This window comes from Podarcis raffonei, chromosome 5 (genome assembly GCF_027172205.1).
Source record: "Podarcis raffonei isolate rPodRaf1 chromosome 5, rPodRaf1.pri, whole genome shotgun sequence".
NCBI lineage: Eukaryota > Metazoa > Chordata > Lepidosauria > Squamata > Lacertidae > Podarcis > Podarcis raffonei.
In genome coordinates, this window is record NC_070606.1 from 98,722,320 (window position 1) to 98,738,420 (window position 16,101).

The following is a 16,101-nucleotide window of genomic DNA, read 5'->3' on the forward strand; positions in this document are numbered from 1 at the left end:
GTTTTAGCCTTGATTTCCCTTCTCTACCTTTTTCCTGTCCTCTGCTTCCCTTATATCACTCTTGTTTAAGTTTTCAAGCCTGAAGGCAAGGTCTCTTTGGCTGTGTACACACTCTATGCTTAAAGTACATTCGGAGCACACTTTCCCCCTCAGAGAAATCTGGGCTCTGTAGTTTACCCCTTCCAAAGTTACCATGCCCAGTAGCCTTCCAGAAACTACAATGCCCAGAATTCTTTGAGGGGCAAAATGTGCTTTCAAGGTATCGTGTGTATGCAGCCTATGTCCCCCTGATGTGAGCCACTTTGGGAGACAGTAATGGTCTGAAAATACAGTGGTACCTCGGGTTAAGTACTTAATTTGTTCCAGAGGTCTGTTCTTAACCTGAAACTGTTCTTAACCTGAAGCACCACTTTAGCTAATGGGGCCTCCTGCTGCTGCCGCGCAGCCGGAGCACAATTTCTGTTCTCCTCCTGAAGCAAAGTTCTTAACCTGAAGCACTATTTCTGGGTTAGCGGAGTCTGTAACCTGAAGCCTCTGTAACCTGAGGTACCACTGTACAGTAAACAAATAGGCCCCATTACATTCAATGAGATTTATTTCCAAGTAGATGGGGATAGGACTCTGAACCAGATAATCATTTCATATTTCTGAAAGTGCTTATGTATATGGCACCGTACAACTTCCTATCTCCCAAAAAGGTATGAGACAAAAGGCAAAGAGAAGCACAGAGATACTAAAATGTAGGATTCCATTAACAGTCCCCCTGCGTTGCTACCTAGGCTCACCAACCCTCCTGCTGATTTACAGGATGTTCCCTATTCCTCTTACTTTGAAATGCACCATCCTCAACTCTACTTTGGTTGTGGTCTGTTCTGTGGTGGACCTACATTTTGGGGGCCCTGAAGCTGTCATGGCGGCCCCTTTGCAACCGGCAACGATGTTTGTGTAACCACTGTTATCTTCTTCCATAGGGTTGTTCCACGGCAGATCACCACACCTTTACAACACCTGTGCTGCTAACTCGCAAACTTTGGGGTTGTTGAAATATATACAACAAAAAATAAATTGGTTTAAGTCGTTCGTCTCCTAGACCCCGAAAAACTTAAGCAATGTGGACTGAAGTCGATTCTGGGGCCCCTCTGGGATTCTTTAGTTTCATAGTAAATGTGCCTCTGGGTCTGTTTACACCACAGCCCCTATCTATGCAACTCTGCTCAGAAGCAAATCCCACCAAGTTCAATAGAACTTAATGCTTGGTTTAGGTGCATAGAGCTTAAATAACAGCCTTAGCAACTGTGGCAACCCTTCCAAGAGCTTGAGCTCGCTAAAAACCCACAGCTTCTGCATGCTAAGGCAATTCTTAAAGGTAAAGGGACCCCTGACTATTAGGTCCAGTTGTGACCGACTCTGGGGTTGCGGCACTCATCTTGCTCTATAGGCCGAGGGAGCCGGTGTACAGCTTCTGGGTCATGTGGCCAGCATGACTAAGCCGCTTCTGGCGAACCAGAGCAGCACACGGAAACACTGTTTACTTTCCTGCCAGAGTGGTACCTATTTATCTACTTGCACTTTGATGTGCTTTTGAACTGCTAGGTTGGCGGGAGCAGGGACCGAGAAATGGGAGCTCACCCCGTCGCGGGGATTCGAACCACCGACCTTCCAATCGGCAAGTCCTAGGCTCTGTGGTTTAACCCACAGCACCACCCGTGTCCCTAAGGCAATTCTTACGCACTTATTAATATAAAAAAGAGTTAGCCTTAAAGTGGATCGGCAGCTGCACTCCAGAGGAACAGAACATACCACGTAAGTTAAGGTAATAATAAAAATCTGGCTAAATGGCTCTATCGCATACCCTTGGTTAATGCGTGAAAGAGATACAGATCTACTTAAATGTCTATGCTTCATAGCAGGTCAGTCTGTTTTGTACATCTTACCCTGTGCCGGTGTCTACTCTGCCTGCTAGCAGATCTTCAGGGCTTCAGGTAGAGAGAAATGTCCTCCACTATCTGCTTACAGGGATCATTTTTAATTGGTGGGGACAAGAACATGAGCCTGGGACCTTTCACATGCACCATGGGCTCCACTGGAGAGCCATGGCCCTTTGGCAAACGGGACTAAATTGATTCAGCAAAACAGCTCCACCAAACAGCTCCAGCTAATGTATGAAAATTATTACTGCATTCTGCCCTTTATTTGTAGATCTCAGGCAGTTCACAACCGTCCTGGAAAAAGGGAGATTTGGATCTTACAGAGCCTGAATGCTTTTTCAATAGAATCCAGGCCTAACACTTAGGACATGCTTGCAATGGGTGAATCGCCAATGATCTAACATACCCGACAACATTTCTCTGATGAAAATAGGGGCGTCCAAATCCACTATCATCATCGTTATCCCCCTGCCCATCTGACCCATGCCCATCTTGCCCCAGTCACTCTGGGCAGCTTCCAACATACCGTATTTTTCGCTTTATAAGACGCACCAGACCACAAGAGGCACCTAGTTTTCGGAGGAGGAAAACAAGAAAAAAAATATTCTGAACCTCAGAAGCCAGGACAGCAAGAGGGATCGCTGCGCAGTGAAAGCAGCAATCCCTCTTGCTGTTCTGGCTTCTGGGATAGCTGCGCAGCCTGCATTCGCTCCATAAGACGCGCACACATTTCCCCTTACTTTTTAGGAGGGAAAAAGTGAGTCTTATAGAGCAAAAAATACAGTATATAAAAACAAAACATTTAAAAATTCCTGCTGCCTTCCGGTGCCTTCTAAAGCTGTAGTTACTTATCTCCTTGGCTTGGGGGTTGCATAACTCCATACCCTTCCAACATTTCTCAGAAGAAAATAGGGCAGTACTAAGGAAAAGCGGGACATTCTGGGATCAGGTCAGAAACCGGGATGGCTGCTGTAAATCCGAAACTGCCCCTGGGAAATGGGGACACTTGGAGGGTCTGATTCAATCAGGGGGTGGGCTCTTAATGAAATCCACGACTCTCCCAATTTCTTAGCAGAGGTAACGGCGCTCTGTACATGTTCAGAGGCTAACCCCTTTCTTAATAAGCCGCTCCAACACCGCTGAGACTGGAGGTCTCAAAAAACAAAAGTAGAAATGAAATTAAAAGAGAAGCAAAGCAAAAGAAGAGAGACTTGGGACTTACCCACTCGGCCAGGAGCTGCCGTCCTGTCTCCTCCTTGTCCTCCTCTTGCTCCTGGCCCTGCGTGTCGTCCCCGGAGCCGCAGCTCCCCGCAGGGGAAGGGGCCCTGGTGTCTCGCCACCGGCTCTCCACGCTGGGCTGTGCCGTGTGCATGGGGGCCAGGGGGGTCAGGGAGCACCTGGGGCACAGGTCCCCCTCGGCCGCCCCGGAGAAGGGCGCCTCGCACAGCAGGCACCGCTTGGACTTCTTGCTGTGCTTGAGCGGCTTGTCTGCCATGGCCAGAGGGTGGAGGGGGGGGCCACGCTGCGGAAGAGCAACCGGAGGGGAGCTGGGCAGAGGAAGCGGGAGGAGGGGCCAAGCATGCTGCGGCCTCCCACTTCCTGGCGCTGCACCCCCTTTGCAGACCACAAGGGGGTGACATTGCTCACTTGCGGAGGAAGACATTTCCTGCTACATAGAAGGGAGCTGCAGGAGTAGCTGATTCAGGGCCCTTTGCTATTTCCCCCCTACTGGGCTGGAGGCCCATTGCACAGGTCCCAGGGAGCAGCTCTGCGTATACAAAGCAAAACCCTGAGAAATAGCCTTTGTTTTTTTAAAAAAGGAAATGGTGACAAAAAACATCCTACGCTCGGTCCTTGGAGTCTTTCGATTAAAATAACGGAAGCTTGCAAGGCTGCGAACGATTCTGCAGACTTGTAGCCTTGGTCCGGAGGTCTGACACCATATAAGCATCTTCTTTTAATGTTTTCAAGTACCATCTGGGCATTAAAGAACCAGGTGGAAGCTCGACTCGAAAGCATGGCCCTGGGATACACGCCAACTGCTCCTATTTAACGGGGATTGCCCCGTGTTTAATACCTGGCCTGTTAAATTGTTCTTTCTGTTTGAACATGGGATTTTTAAAGGTTTTTTTTTGTGGTTTCAAAAGGCAAATTCTGTTGGCAGAAAATGGTCGTTCTTCAGGCTGCCTCTCCCTCTAAACGGTCTCTAGGAGTTAAATCTCAGAAGGGGCAGCTGGATCTTGTGAACTCATGCGTATTAAATGCTCATGCACAAACCGCCACTTCATACACAGCAGCAGCCAAGATAAATTCTGAACTGTTGATACCGTGAGATCGTCGTTTCTCTAGAATGCCTTTATCTAAAGATGACATAACACACCTCTTGCCTTGTCAGTTACTGAGGACCAAATGAACCCTGCAAATCGAGTAGTTTCAGACCGCCCTGGGCAGATCTTTTGATATATTAGGCATTTTTAAGTGCGTCTCACTTCCATTTCTGCCATGTATCTTGCTGCAGGGAGCTGGAATGGACGGCCTCTTATGCTGGCCTGCTCTTAAGGGTGCAGGATTCCTGCTAGCTGTCACATGGAGACATTCTCACGGCAAGAAACCTCTCTTTCCAATGAATAGAAGAGATCTGTTCCTGGTCATGCTTTTCCGGCTAGCTTTATGCTGCCCCCTGCTGCTTTTATTGTCTTATTTTATTCATGGTTGTATGTGTTTACTGCAAGTTGGGGAGGAGCCGTTGTGCAAAAGGCAGGGTAAAAATATGCAAAAGGAGGCATATGATGCGGGGGCGCGTGTGGGACTTGGGAACAGAGAGACCCGGGTTTAAACACCTTCTGCTATGAAGCACTGAGCTGGTGCCTTTGGAGCAATCACCAGCTTTTGATCTAACTGACTTCTTAAGGTTTTTCTGAGGATAAGGTGGGGCTTATGTACGCCAGGAAGGACCATGTACGCCACCATGGCGTGACCCTCTTGCATCCTTCCCCAACCTGGTGCCCCGCAGGTGGTTTCCTACTACAACTCCCATCAGCCTCAGTCAACATGGCTCTGCATGCTGGGAACTGTAGTCCAAAACTCCTGGAGGAAGCCTGACTGGGGAAGGCTGCCGTACTTGGCTGGTACAGAGGTTGGTGTGGTACGATGGTTAAGCATGGACGCTGGGCGTTCCCTGGTTCAAAGCTGACATTAACCACACACCAAGATGACCTGTGTTACCTCTCAGTCCCCTTGATCCTGGACTACATTACAGAAGAGTTGCCACCTGGCCAGGGATAAGTGGTCTGCCCTCCTGCTATGCCTTTTTTGTCCTGCGTAGAGATCAGCACTTACAGATACCTGGAGACTGTGCTGCTGTTAGAAAGGTGTCAATAAAGTAGACAAGCCTACCTTACAGTGGTGTTGTAAGGGCTGCTAAGCATGCATACAAAGCTCTTTGGGTGCATAAAAAGTATCATGTAGTTTCTAAGTTGGGCTGCAGAATTTACAGTGCACTCCTATGAGTGTCTACTCAGATGTAAGTCTCACAGAGTTCAACATGGCTTACTCCAAGGAAACCTCCATGATTCTCATAGGATTTCAGTCTTAATTACCGTATTTTTCGCCCTATAAGACGCACTTTTCCCCCTCCAAAAATGAAGGGGAAAGGTGTGTGTGCATCCTATGGGGTGAATGCAGGCTTCAGGAAGTTATCCGCAAACCTTGGGAGCCCGCAGGAGTTCCCGTCGGGCTCCCAAGGCTTGCGGACAGCAGCCTGCATCCCGAAGCTTGGGGCGCGCTGAGCAGCACGCCCCGGGCTTCAGGCAGATATCCGCAAGCCTGGGGAGCCCGCGGGAGTTCCCGCCGGGCCCCCAAGGCTTGCAGATAGCAGCCTGTTCTGGGGGCTGGGGTCGGGGGAAGCTCAGGCTTCCCCCGCCCCAGCCCCGCGCCTGGGGGGGAATTTTTTTTTTCTTTATTCCCCCCCCCCCCAAAAAACTAGGTGCGCCCTATGGGCCAGTGCGCCCTATAGGGCGAAAAATATGGTATATAAGCTTCTGATTAACACAAAACAGGCCTCAACCAGGCAGCAGATTAAGGAGAATTAGCGTTGTTTTCAATCTAAAACCAAAGCTAATGTGGCGCCTTCCTTTTCTCTCACCAGAAGGGTGTCAGCAGCACAGCTTGCTTCACAACTGTGTGTGTATGTACTAATACACATTACACCTATCTGCAGATTCAATAAATTAATAGATTAAGATTTCATAATTCAAGTGACAGCCCCAATTCTAAATATTATTTACGTGCACTTTGCAGAGAGATAGCATGACAAATGTCATAAATAGCCTTCTCCTTACAGGTAGGTAGAGGGTTGGTCTGCCGTAGCCTTCTCCTACAAGTGTGCTGAGCCAAACAGTTAGGAAAACTACCAACAAAATCTGAGGAAGCATGACCTAGAGAACATGGTGTTTCTTAAAATTTGTTCCTTGCGGAAGAAGCGAAGGTGTGGAATGAGAATGTAAATAGAAGTTGTAAAAAGAGAAAGCTTTTCAGGACAAATTTAGGAGCAGAATTCCACGGTAAAATTATAGAGTGCATTTATACAATTCTCAGGGAGATTTTAACATATTCATTCAAATAGACTGGGATTCAGAACGAGTTTAGCATTTGCAGCAGACTCAATGAATCTGCAACCAGAAATTTCAATTGTTTGTAATGGTTGTAACCAGATGGGTCTCATTAGGCAGCAATCGCAGAAAAAATGTTGCAAGTAGATATAGGGTCGAAGTTGGCAGGAAATTCACCAGTACAAACCTTGTTGAAAGGAACAGAAGCTGTGTAAGAGAAGTATCTCATTTTTTCCAGTGGGGCTTGTGCAGAAAACTCTAGCTATATACAAAGCAGCAGCAGAAGTCCATCATAAAAGCATCAAGTAGAAAATGTATTTTGTAAACTGGAGTGTCCATCCTCAAAAATATATTTGAAACAGTGATCTTCTCTGAACTATTCACCAGCGTCAGTAGAAGAAACAGCCAAAGGCAACCACCACACAGAAGAGGGTGTCCTGCAGAAATGACAAGGAGAACACCTCCGTGAGCGAAAACGACCTCAGAGGCAAACAAATCAATGACTTTGGGAATCTGGTGCAGTAAGAAGAAGAAGAAGAGTTTGGATTTGATATCCCGCTTTATCACTACCCTAAAGAGTCTCAAAGCCGCTAACATTCTCCTTTCCCTTCCTCCCCCACAACAAACAGTCTGTGAGGTGAGTGGGGCTGAGAGACTTCAGAGAAGTGTGACTGGCCCAAGGTCACCCAGCAGCTGCAGGTGGAGGAGCGGGGAAGCGAACCCGGTTCCCCAGATTACGAGTCCACCGCTCTTCACCACACCACACTGGCTCACAATTGCATCTGAATGTCACCCTCCAACTGGGATTCAACTCTGCATTAGCTTTGATAAAGCAATAACTGTATAATCCCCCCCCAAAGGCCTAAACCTGTAGGCTAACCCCTGCACAACCTTGCCCCTTAGCCGATTTGATACCCCGCTTTATCACTACCCGAAGGAGTCTCAAAGCGGCTCACAATCTCCTTTCCCTTCCTCCCCCACAACAACCACTCTGTGAGGTGAGTGGGGCTGAGAGACTTCAGAGACGTGTGACTAGCCCAAGGTCACCCAGCAGCTGCATGTGGAGGTGCAGGGAATCAAACCCAGTTCACCAGATTACGAGTCCACCGCTCATAACCAGTACAAGCATGATGGAAATTTTCTTCTTCAATTTTTGTAGGTTTTACACATGAGAACACCAGGACACACAGTTTTTAAGCAGCCTTCAATGGGTGATACATGGCAAGAGCAGCAAATCACTTACATTCATGAAAATATCCTGGGCGTGGTTGTCTGTGTCTGAATCCCAGAAGCACCGTGCAGCCATGCTGAAGAAACAAACGAGGAACCGTCCATTGACAAAGAAAAACATCAGTTGGTGACAATCAGCCGCATTTCGAGACTGTTCATTCCCTTGATATGTTGAAAATGCTTCCCCAAAATCCCCCCCGGGGTGGGGACCAAGAGGGATAGAAAGGTTGATCCCAAACAAGAAGAGCACAATTTGGTTGAATGCAGTGAAGTCATTGGGCTTGCGGAACAAATTTGCTTCTGCAATGGAACTTCTCTTTCCTCTCCTCCCCCTTGCATACCTACAAAATTTACTCTGGAGGGCTACAGGGGTCCCTCAGAATAGATTTGGGGGGCATGCAGGGGGAGGAGAGGGAAAGGTCAGTTGTGTGGGTGGAAGCTGTTCTGCAGGCAACCCAATACCTTCAGCTCTGTGGTGGTGAAACCCAGAAGAACCATCTGGAGACAAAAAAAGTAAGAAGAGGCATGGAAATCCTCTAAGTGAAGTGAAGGAAGGGAGAGTTACCCACACCAAAAATGCTATTACTACAAAGGTGTCTAATTTGCTCTGAATGTTGGGGGTGTGCTGTGCAAGTCAGAATACATCATGGCATTAAGTCCCCCAAATTTGTCAATTGTAGAATGCTTGGGATAAAATATGAACCCTCAGATTTCACAATTTACAAACGCATACACACACACACACACAAACAACAACAACAACAACCCACAGTGCAAAAATATTAAGAAATGTGAATGATTTGGTGGGAAGGTTGGGAAGCCTAACTTACTTAACTCCTTCGCCTCTCTGTTCTCCGATCACCACTTGCACCACCATTTTATACCGGTGAAAACCTTTCTCTAGAAAGAAAGATGGGGAAGAAAAAGGATTGGGGGAAATTGAAAGATTTCACACCTGTATATTGTCACATCATATGTTTGGCCAGGTGGAAGGACATCAGCAAGGGTGTGTGTGTGTGCCCAAGAGAGAGAAAGGGTGGCTGAGTTGGGCAGGAAGATATAGGAAGAAAAAGGCAATTACTCTTGGCACATGCTCTTACCTTTTAGCTTTTCCAGGATTGTCTCTGATAAGGATTTGGTGAGCTGTGGGATCTCTTCAGGGTTGTACTGTACACTGGCCAGCTCCTCTTTTAACACCTCATGGATGCAATCTTTCACCGTAGAAGGGCGGAATCTAATAGGAAAGAATGGCATAACAGTGCTTACAGTTATATCTCCTCTCCACCAGTATAACAAGTGACTGGAGTCTGGGATGTCTGATTCGTGACAACCCCAAAACTTCAAACTTCATTGAGAGGATTCACACTCAGTTTACAACTTCATATAGTTTAATCCTTTAGGAGCTGTATCACTTGAGAATACAGGTGGGAAGAAGGGCCTTGACTGATGGCATTCCTATACAACAAATGAACCCAGCACATGGGAAAACAATTAAGTATCAGGTCATGGCTGGTAACTATGGCAAGTCCTTAAAGAAATGGGAGTGCCTGATCACCTCATCTGTCTCCTGAGAAATCTCTATGTGGGACAAGAAGCTACAGTTAGAACTGGATATGGAAAGGAGTACGACAAGGCTGTATATCGTCTCCCTGCTTATTTCACTTATATGCAGAATTCATCATGCGAAAGGCTGGGCTGGATGAATCCCTAGCCGGAATTAAGATTGCCGGAATAAATATCAACAACCTCAGATATGGTTTTCGCAGTAGTGATGTATGGAAGTGAAAGCTGGACCATAAAGAAGGCTGATCGCCGAAGAATTGATGCTTTTGAATTATGGTGCTGGAGGAGACTCTTGAGAGTCCCATGGACTGCGAGAAGATCAAACCTCTCCATTCTGAAGGAAATCAGCCCTGAGTGCTCACTGGAAGGACAGATCGTGAAGCTGAGGCTCCAATACTTTGGCCACCTCATGAGAAGAGAAGACTCCCTGGAAAAGACCCTGATGTTGGGAAAGATGGAGGGCACAAGGAGAAGGGGGACGACAGAGGACGAGATGGCGGGACAGTGTTCTCGAAGCTACCAGCATGAGTTTGACCAAACTGCGGGAGGCAGTGGAAGACAGGGGTGCCTGGCGTGCTCTGGTCCAGGGGGTCACGAAGAGTCGGACACGACTAAACGACTAAACAACAACAACATGGCTGGAAGGCTTAGGATGCAGGATATGTGCTGATGCTCAGTAGTTCAGTGACTGGGAACTAAATGTATGCCAGCTCCAAGTCAACATAAGAAAGGATCTGAAAGTTACTGAAAATACAGTGGTACCTTGCTTCTCAAACTTAATCTGTTCCAAAAGCAAGGTGCGCTTTCGCATAGTAATGCAAAATGGATTAATCTGTTCCAGACTTTTAAAAACAACCACTAAAACAGCAATTTAACATGAATTTTACTATCGAGACCACTGATCCATAAAATGAAAGCAATAAACAATGTACTGCAGTTGCACAATCAATCAATCAGTAGCTGAGCTGGGTTCTACACAGTAACAAAAGCAAAACAAAAATGCCGTAAAAACAAAAATGCAAGGTAAAGGTAAAGGTAAAGGGACCCCTGACCATTAGGTCCAGTCGTGGCCGACTCTGGGGTTGCAGCGCTCATCTCGCTTTATTGGCCGAGGGAGCCGGCGTACAGCTTCCGGGTCATGTGGCCAGCATGACAAAGCCGCTTCTGGCGAACCAGAGCAGCGCACGGAAACACCGTTTACCTTCCCGCCAGAGCGGTACCTATTTATCTACTTTGACATGCTTTCGAACTGCTAGATTGGCAGGAGCAGGGACCGAGCAACGGGAGCTCACCCCGTCATTGCGGGGATTCAAACTGTGACCTTCTGATCGGCAAGTCCTAGGCTCTGTGGTTTAACCCACAGCGTCACCCGCGTCCCTGCAGAATGCAAAATATATAGCAAATCCAGAAAGACCTCAGCTTAACACTCAAATTACGTTTGGCCTCCGAAAAAAGTTCGCAGACCGAAACACTTCCTTCCGTTTTGGGTTCCAAATTGTTTGAGTTCCAAGGCGTTTGAGAACCGAGGTACCACTGTAAAGGGATCGAGGGGGATTTGTAGCCCCTGAAAGAGTGATGCGTGTCGGTCTCCAAAGCGGGAGGCAGAACCTGGTGGGATAAGGGAGCGAAGGAGCCCATCTTGCCCTGTGGGGGGAGGGTCTTGTCTGTTTTTGCGGCCCCTCCCCCTCCCGGCCACTGACTTGTGCTGGAAGGCGGGCCGCAGGCTGTAGGTGCGGGCCGGAACCGAGCCGCTGTGGGGCCTGGGACTGCGCCGCGGAGTCGCCTCCCGCGGAGACGACGGGGTCTGCGCCGGAGACTCCTCCATGGCAACTCCCGCTGGGGAGAAGCCGCCGCGCGTCGCCTTGACGACGGCCCATTTCCGCTTCCGGCGCCGCAGAGAGCCAAAGAAATTCCTAGAGAGGTCTCAACGACGGCCTATTTCCAGTTCTGGCGCAGCAGCGCTCCAAAGAAATTCCTAGAGAGGACTTAGCGCATTTCCGTTTTTGGAGCAGCAGAGCTCCAAATAAATTCCTAGAGAGGTCTCGAGGACGGCCCGTTTCCGCTTCTGGCGCCGCAGAGCTCCAAAGAAATTCCTAGAGAGGTCTTAGCGCATTTCCGCTTCTGGCGCCGCAGAGCTCCAAAGAAATTCCTAGAGAGATCTTAGCGTATTTCCGCTTCTGCCGCCGCAGAGCTCCAAAGAAATTCCTAGAGCGGTCTGATCACATTTCCGTTTTCGGAGCAGCAGAACTCCAAAGAAAGTCCTAGAGAGGTCTCGACAACGGCCTATTTCCGCTCCTGGCGCCGCAGAGATACGGTCAGCTCTACGGTAAACCTTGATGCCACGCCACTTCCGCTTCCGGCACCACAGAGCTAGACAGTATAGAGCAGCCCCTGGAGTAGGACTCCTTTTAAAAATCCATGGCGAAAGGGTGGGCGAGGGACTTCTAGGCACCTCTGTGCAGAAACCAGGGCTCTGGTTTTATATGAGAGCAGAGAAGTGCGGCGACAAGACACTTCGGCATCTCTCTGACGGAAGACTCCTCGGACTTTTGCGTCATAGAAATAAGAAACTGCAGAGCCATGCGACTTCCGGTTTTAAATTCGAACTCTTCCCTTTCTGTGCCCCGGTCCCCCCTTCCCCGCGCCCACCCTCCGAGGGATGGAAAGGCGCCCTTTCGAGCTATGGTCGGAATAGGAAAATGCGGCAACGTGTTTTTATGCGGCCCATAGGCCACCGCGGCCCAGGAAGGAGGCGTCCAGTTTTTGACCTCGAGATTTGTTGCTGTTTAGTCGTTTACTCGTGTCCGCCATATGACTCGTGTCAGATCTCTGAGTCATAGCTTCAGAGATAACTGGGAAACTCAGTCCGCAGGGAGGGGCGACTTTGTAGTCTAATATTTTCTCAGTTACAGAAAGGTAGCCGTGTTGGTCTGCCATAGTCAAAACAAAAATTTTTTTTCCTTCCAGTAGCACCTTAAAGACCAACTAAGTTAGTTCTTGGTATGAGCTTTCGTGTGCATGCACACTTCTTCAGATACACTGAAACAGAAGTTGCCAGATCCCTCTATATAGTGAGAAGGTGGGGAGGGGTATTACTCAGAAGGGTGGTGGGAATGGGTGATTGGCAGATAGCTGTGATGAGCCTGTTGACGACTCTTAACGACTGCAATAGGTCTTGCAGGAAAAAGCAAGGGGTGAGAAGGTGAAAAATGGCTTTGTCATGTATAATGAGATAAGAATCCAATGCCTTTGTTCAGACCAGGTCTCTCCATGGTTGTAAGTTTGGTAATGAGTTGCAATTCAGCAGCTTCTCTTTCCAGTCTATTTCTGAAATTCCTTTGTAGTAAAACAGCTACTTTGAGATCTTGTATAGAATGTCCTGGGAGATTGAAGTGTTCTCCTACTGGTTTCTCTGTCTTGTGATTCTTGATGTCCGATTTATGTCCGTTTATTCTTTGGCGTAAGGTTTGGCCTGTTTGTCCAATATAGAGAGCTGAAGGACACTGTTGGCATTTGATGGCATATACAATGTTAGACGATGAGCAATTAAATAGTCCCGAGATGACAAAGCCATTTTTCACCTTCTCACCCCTTGCTTGTTCCTGTAAGACCTATTGCAGTCGTTAAGAGTCGTCAACAGGCTCATCACAGCTATCTGCCAATCACCCATTCCCACCACCCTTCTGAGTAATACCCCTCCCCACCTTCTCACTATATAGAAGGATCTGGCAACTTCTGTTTCAGTGTATCTGAAGAAGTGTGCATGCACACGAAAGCTCATACCAAGAACTAACTTAGTTGGTCTTTAAGGTGCTACTGGAAGGAAAAAATTTTTTTGTTTTGTTTACTCGTGTCCGCCATATGACTCGTGTCATATCTCTGAGTCATAGCTTCAGAGATAACTGGGAAACTCAGTCCGCAGGGAGGGGGGACTTCGTAGTCTAATATTTTCTCGTTGTTGTTTAGTCGTTTAGTCGTGTCCGCCCCTTCGTGACCCGCTGGACCAGAGCATGCCAGGCCTTCCTGTCTTCCACTGCCTCCCGCAGTTTGGTCAAACTCATGCTGGTAGCTTTGAGAACACTGTCCAACCATCTCGTCCTCTGTCATCCCCTTCTCCTTGGGCCCTCCATCTTTCCCAACATCAGGGTCTTTTCCAGGGAGTCTTCTCTTCTCATGAGGTGGCCAAAGTCTTGGAGCCTCAGCTTCAGCACCAGAATTCAAAAGCATCCATTTTTCGGCGATCAGCCTTCTGTTTGTGGTCCCTGCCTGAAAAGACCTGGAATTCTGAAAAGACCTGGAATTCTGAAAAGACCTGTGTCCAGTTCTGGGTGCCACAGTTCAAGAAGGACGCTGACAAACTGGAACGTGTCCAGAGGAGGGCAACCAAAATGGTCAAAGGCCTGGAAATGATGCCTTATGAGGAACGGCTAAGGGAGCTGGGCATGTTTAGCCTGGAGAAGAGGAGGCTAAGGGGTGATATGATAGCCATGTTCAAATATATAAAAGGATGTCACATAGAGGAGGGAGAAAGGTTGTTTTCTGCTGCTCCAGAGAAGCGGACACGGAGCAATGGATCCAAACTACAAGAAAGAAGATTCCACCTAAACATTAGGAAGAACTTCCTGACAGTAACAGCTGTTCGACAGTGGAATTTGCTGCCAAGGAGTGTGGTGGAGTCTCCTTCTTTGGAGGTCTTTAAGCAGAGGCTTGACAACCATATGTCAGGAGTGCTCTGATGGTGTTTCCTGCTTGGCAGGGGGTTGGACTCGATGGCCCTTGTGGTCTCTTCCAACTCTATGATTCTATGATTCTCTTAGCCAAACACCCACACCATTCATTTAAAACACAACCCAAAGAACCACGGGAACTACAGTTTGTTAATGGCGCTGGGAATTATAGCATTGTGAGGGAGAAGCAACAGTTTCCAGGATGCGTTGGGAGAAAAACTGTGCTTTTTGATGCACACTCTGAATGGATGGTGCAAATGTACTCCTTGCTAACCTTTTGTTCACCCTTTTCCAGCTCCCCAATATCCTTTTTGAGACGAGGCAACTTCACCAATTGATTCAAACTACAGGAAAGGTGATTCCAACTGCATATTAAGGAGAACTTTCTGACAGTAAGAGCTGTTTGCCAGTGGAATGGACCTTCCTTTGAGGGTTTTAAGCAGAGGTTGGATGGCCATCTGTTAGGGATGCTTTAGCTGAGATTCTTGCATCGCAGGGACATGGACCAGATGGCTCCCTTTCAACTCCACAATTCTGTGACTCTATAATAATAATATAATAATAATTTATTATTTATACCCCGCTCATCTGGCTGGGTTTCCCCAGCCACTCTGGGTGGCTTCCAACCAAATATTAAAAACAATACAGCGCCAGACATTAAAAACTTCCCTAAACAGGGCCGCCTTCAGTTGTCTTTTAAAAGTAAAACAGTTGTTTATTGCCTTGACATCTGCTGGGAAGGCGTTCCACAGGGCAGGTGCCACTACCAAGAAGGCCCTCTTCCTGGTTCCCTGTAACCTCACTTCTCGCAGCGAGGGAACTGCCAGAAGGCCCTCAGCGCTGGACCTCAGTGTCCGGGCTGAACGATGGGGGTGGAGACGCTCCTTCAGGTATACAGGACTGTACTTAGTATTGTCTCACACGTAGTCATATTTTCAACGCAGGCAATTGCGTTGTGATTCACCGCCTGCTATTTTACTTTCAATCTCTTTCCAGATCCTTTCTTTGAGGATGACAAAGGTTCATTTCCGAGAAGTCAGCCATTCTGTTTTATATCGTAATTATTTGTATGGTTTTACTAGATTGTGTGTGTATAGAGAGAGAAAAAAAAAGAGAGAGAGAGAGAGAGAGTTTTAATGCTATGGATGTTTACTTGTTTTTAATGATTTCCTCCCTGTATTTTTAGATGTTGTTATTTTTTATCTGGAAGATGCCTTGAGTTCCTGTCAGGGAAAAAAGTGGGATATAAATAAATATCTAATAAATATAAATATGAGAAAGTTCAGCCTGGGCAGCAGCAGCATCTGGAGAATTTTCAAAGATGACCCCACACAGAGCACATTATAGTCACCCAAAGGGACCCCAGGGGTGTTTCTGCAACATCAACTTTTTGGGCAAAATTGGTATTTTGAGCAGAAGGTCAATTTGCATCTACATCTCTGAGTGATTTGCACTAGATTGGCAAGGTTTTATTGACTCCCAGTAAGAGCAAAATAAAATGATTCCATTCTCCTAAATCATGGGTAGGCAAACTAAGGGGGGCTGGATCAGGCCCAATCAACTTCTCAATCCGGCCCGTGGATGGTCCGGGAATCAGCGTGTTTTTACATAAGTAGAATGTGTGCTTTTATTTAAAATGCATCTCTGGGTTATTTGTGGAGCATAGGAATTCGTTCATTCCCGCCCCCCCTAATATAGTCCACCCCCCACAAGGTCTGAGGGACAGTGGACCGGCCCCTGCTGAAAAAGTTTGCTGACCCCTGGCCTAAATTATACTGTTAAAACAACAAAAGCTCACGTAAATGAAAGTGGATTCCGTGTGTGGCACTCAAAATAAATTCCTGGGATCAGGATTCATAAGTTCTAAGTGCGTGCATTTTGTAACTGGTGGATCTCAGCCTTCTAGTAAGAAACAAAGCAGATCCCTAGAGACCAAGTAAGTTTGTTAAGGTCTCTAAGGAGCTACTGGACATTTTAAAAAAATTATTATTTCGACTGCGTCAGACCAACACTGCTACCTACCTGCAAGTAGATCCCGTAAGT

The 16,101-nt window shown here is 47.4% G+C and overlaps 2 protein-coding genes across 2 annotated transcripts in view; both read right to left on the reverse strand.

Annotated features, from left to right (window-relative positions):
* PCYT1A (phosphate cytidylyltransferase 1A, choline) overlaps positions 1–3,504 on the reverse strand; it is a 32,696-nt gene extending 29,192 nt beyond the window's left edge. Inside the window, exon 1 of the mRNA XM_053387372.1 lies at positions 3,151–3,504. Coding sequence (XP_053243347.1) covers positions 3,151–3,423 — 273 coding nt within the window. The 5' untranslated portion in view covers positions 3,424–3,504. The remainder of the gene's footprint in view (positions 1–3,150) is intronic.
* Positions 3,505–6,491: 2,987 nt separating this feature from the next.
* DYNLT2B (dynein light chain Tctex-type 2B) lies at positions 6,492–11,186 on the reverse strand. The gene is made up of 5 exons (XM_053387385.1): positions 11,032–11,186; positions 8,869–9,002; positions 8,599–8,668; positions 7,782–7,845; positions 6,492–6,975 (listed from the first exon to the last, which is right to left on the reverse strand). Exons 1-5 carry the CDS (start codon positions 11,154–11,156, stop codon positions 6,928–6,930), a joined length of 441 nt encoding a protein of 146 aa, XP_053243360.1. The 5' UTR covers positions 11,157–11,186; the 3' UTR covers positions 6,492–6,927.
* Positions 11,187–16,101: the final 4,915 nt, after the last annotated feature.

Excerpts from the sequence above, each read along its gene's own strand:
- DYNLT2B (XM_053387385.1), bottom strand. The coding sequence starts at position 11,156 with ATGGAGGAGTCTCCGGCGCAGACCCCGTCGTCTCCGCGGGAGGCGACT. Across the intron at positions 9,003-11,031 it reads CGGCCCGCCTTCCAGCACAA|ATTCCGCCCTTCTACGGTGA; the intron begins GTCAGTGGCCGG and ends CTTTCCTATTAG. Across the intron at positions 8,669-8,868 it reads AATCCTGGAAAAGCTAAAAG|AGAAAGGTTTTCACCGGTAT; the intron begins GTAAGAGCATGT and ends CTTTCTTTCTAG.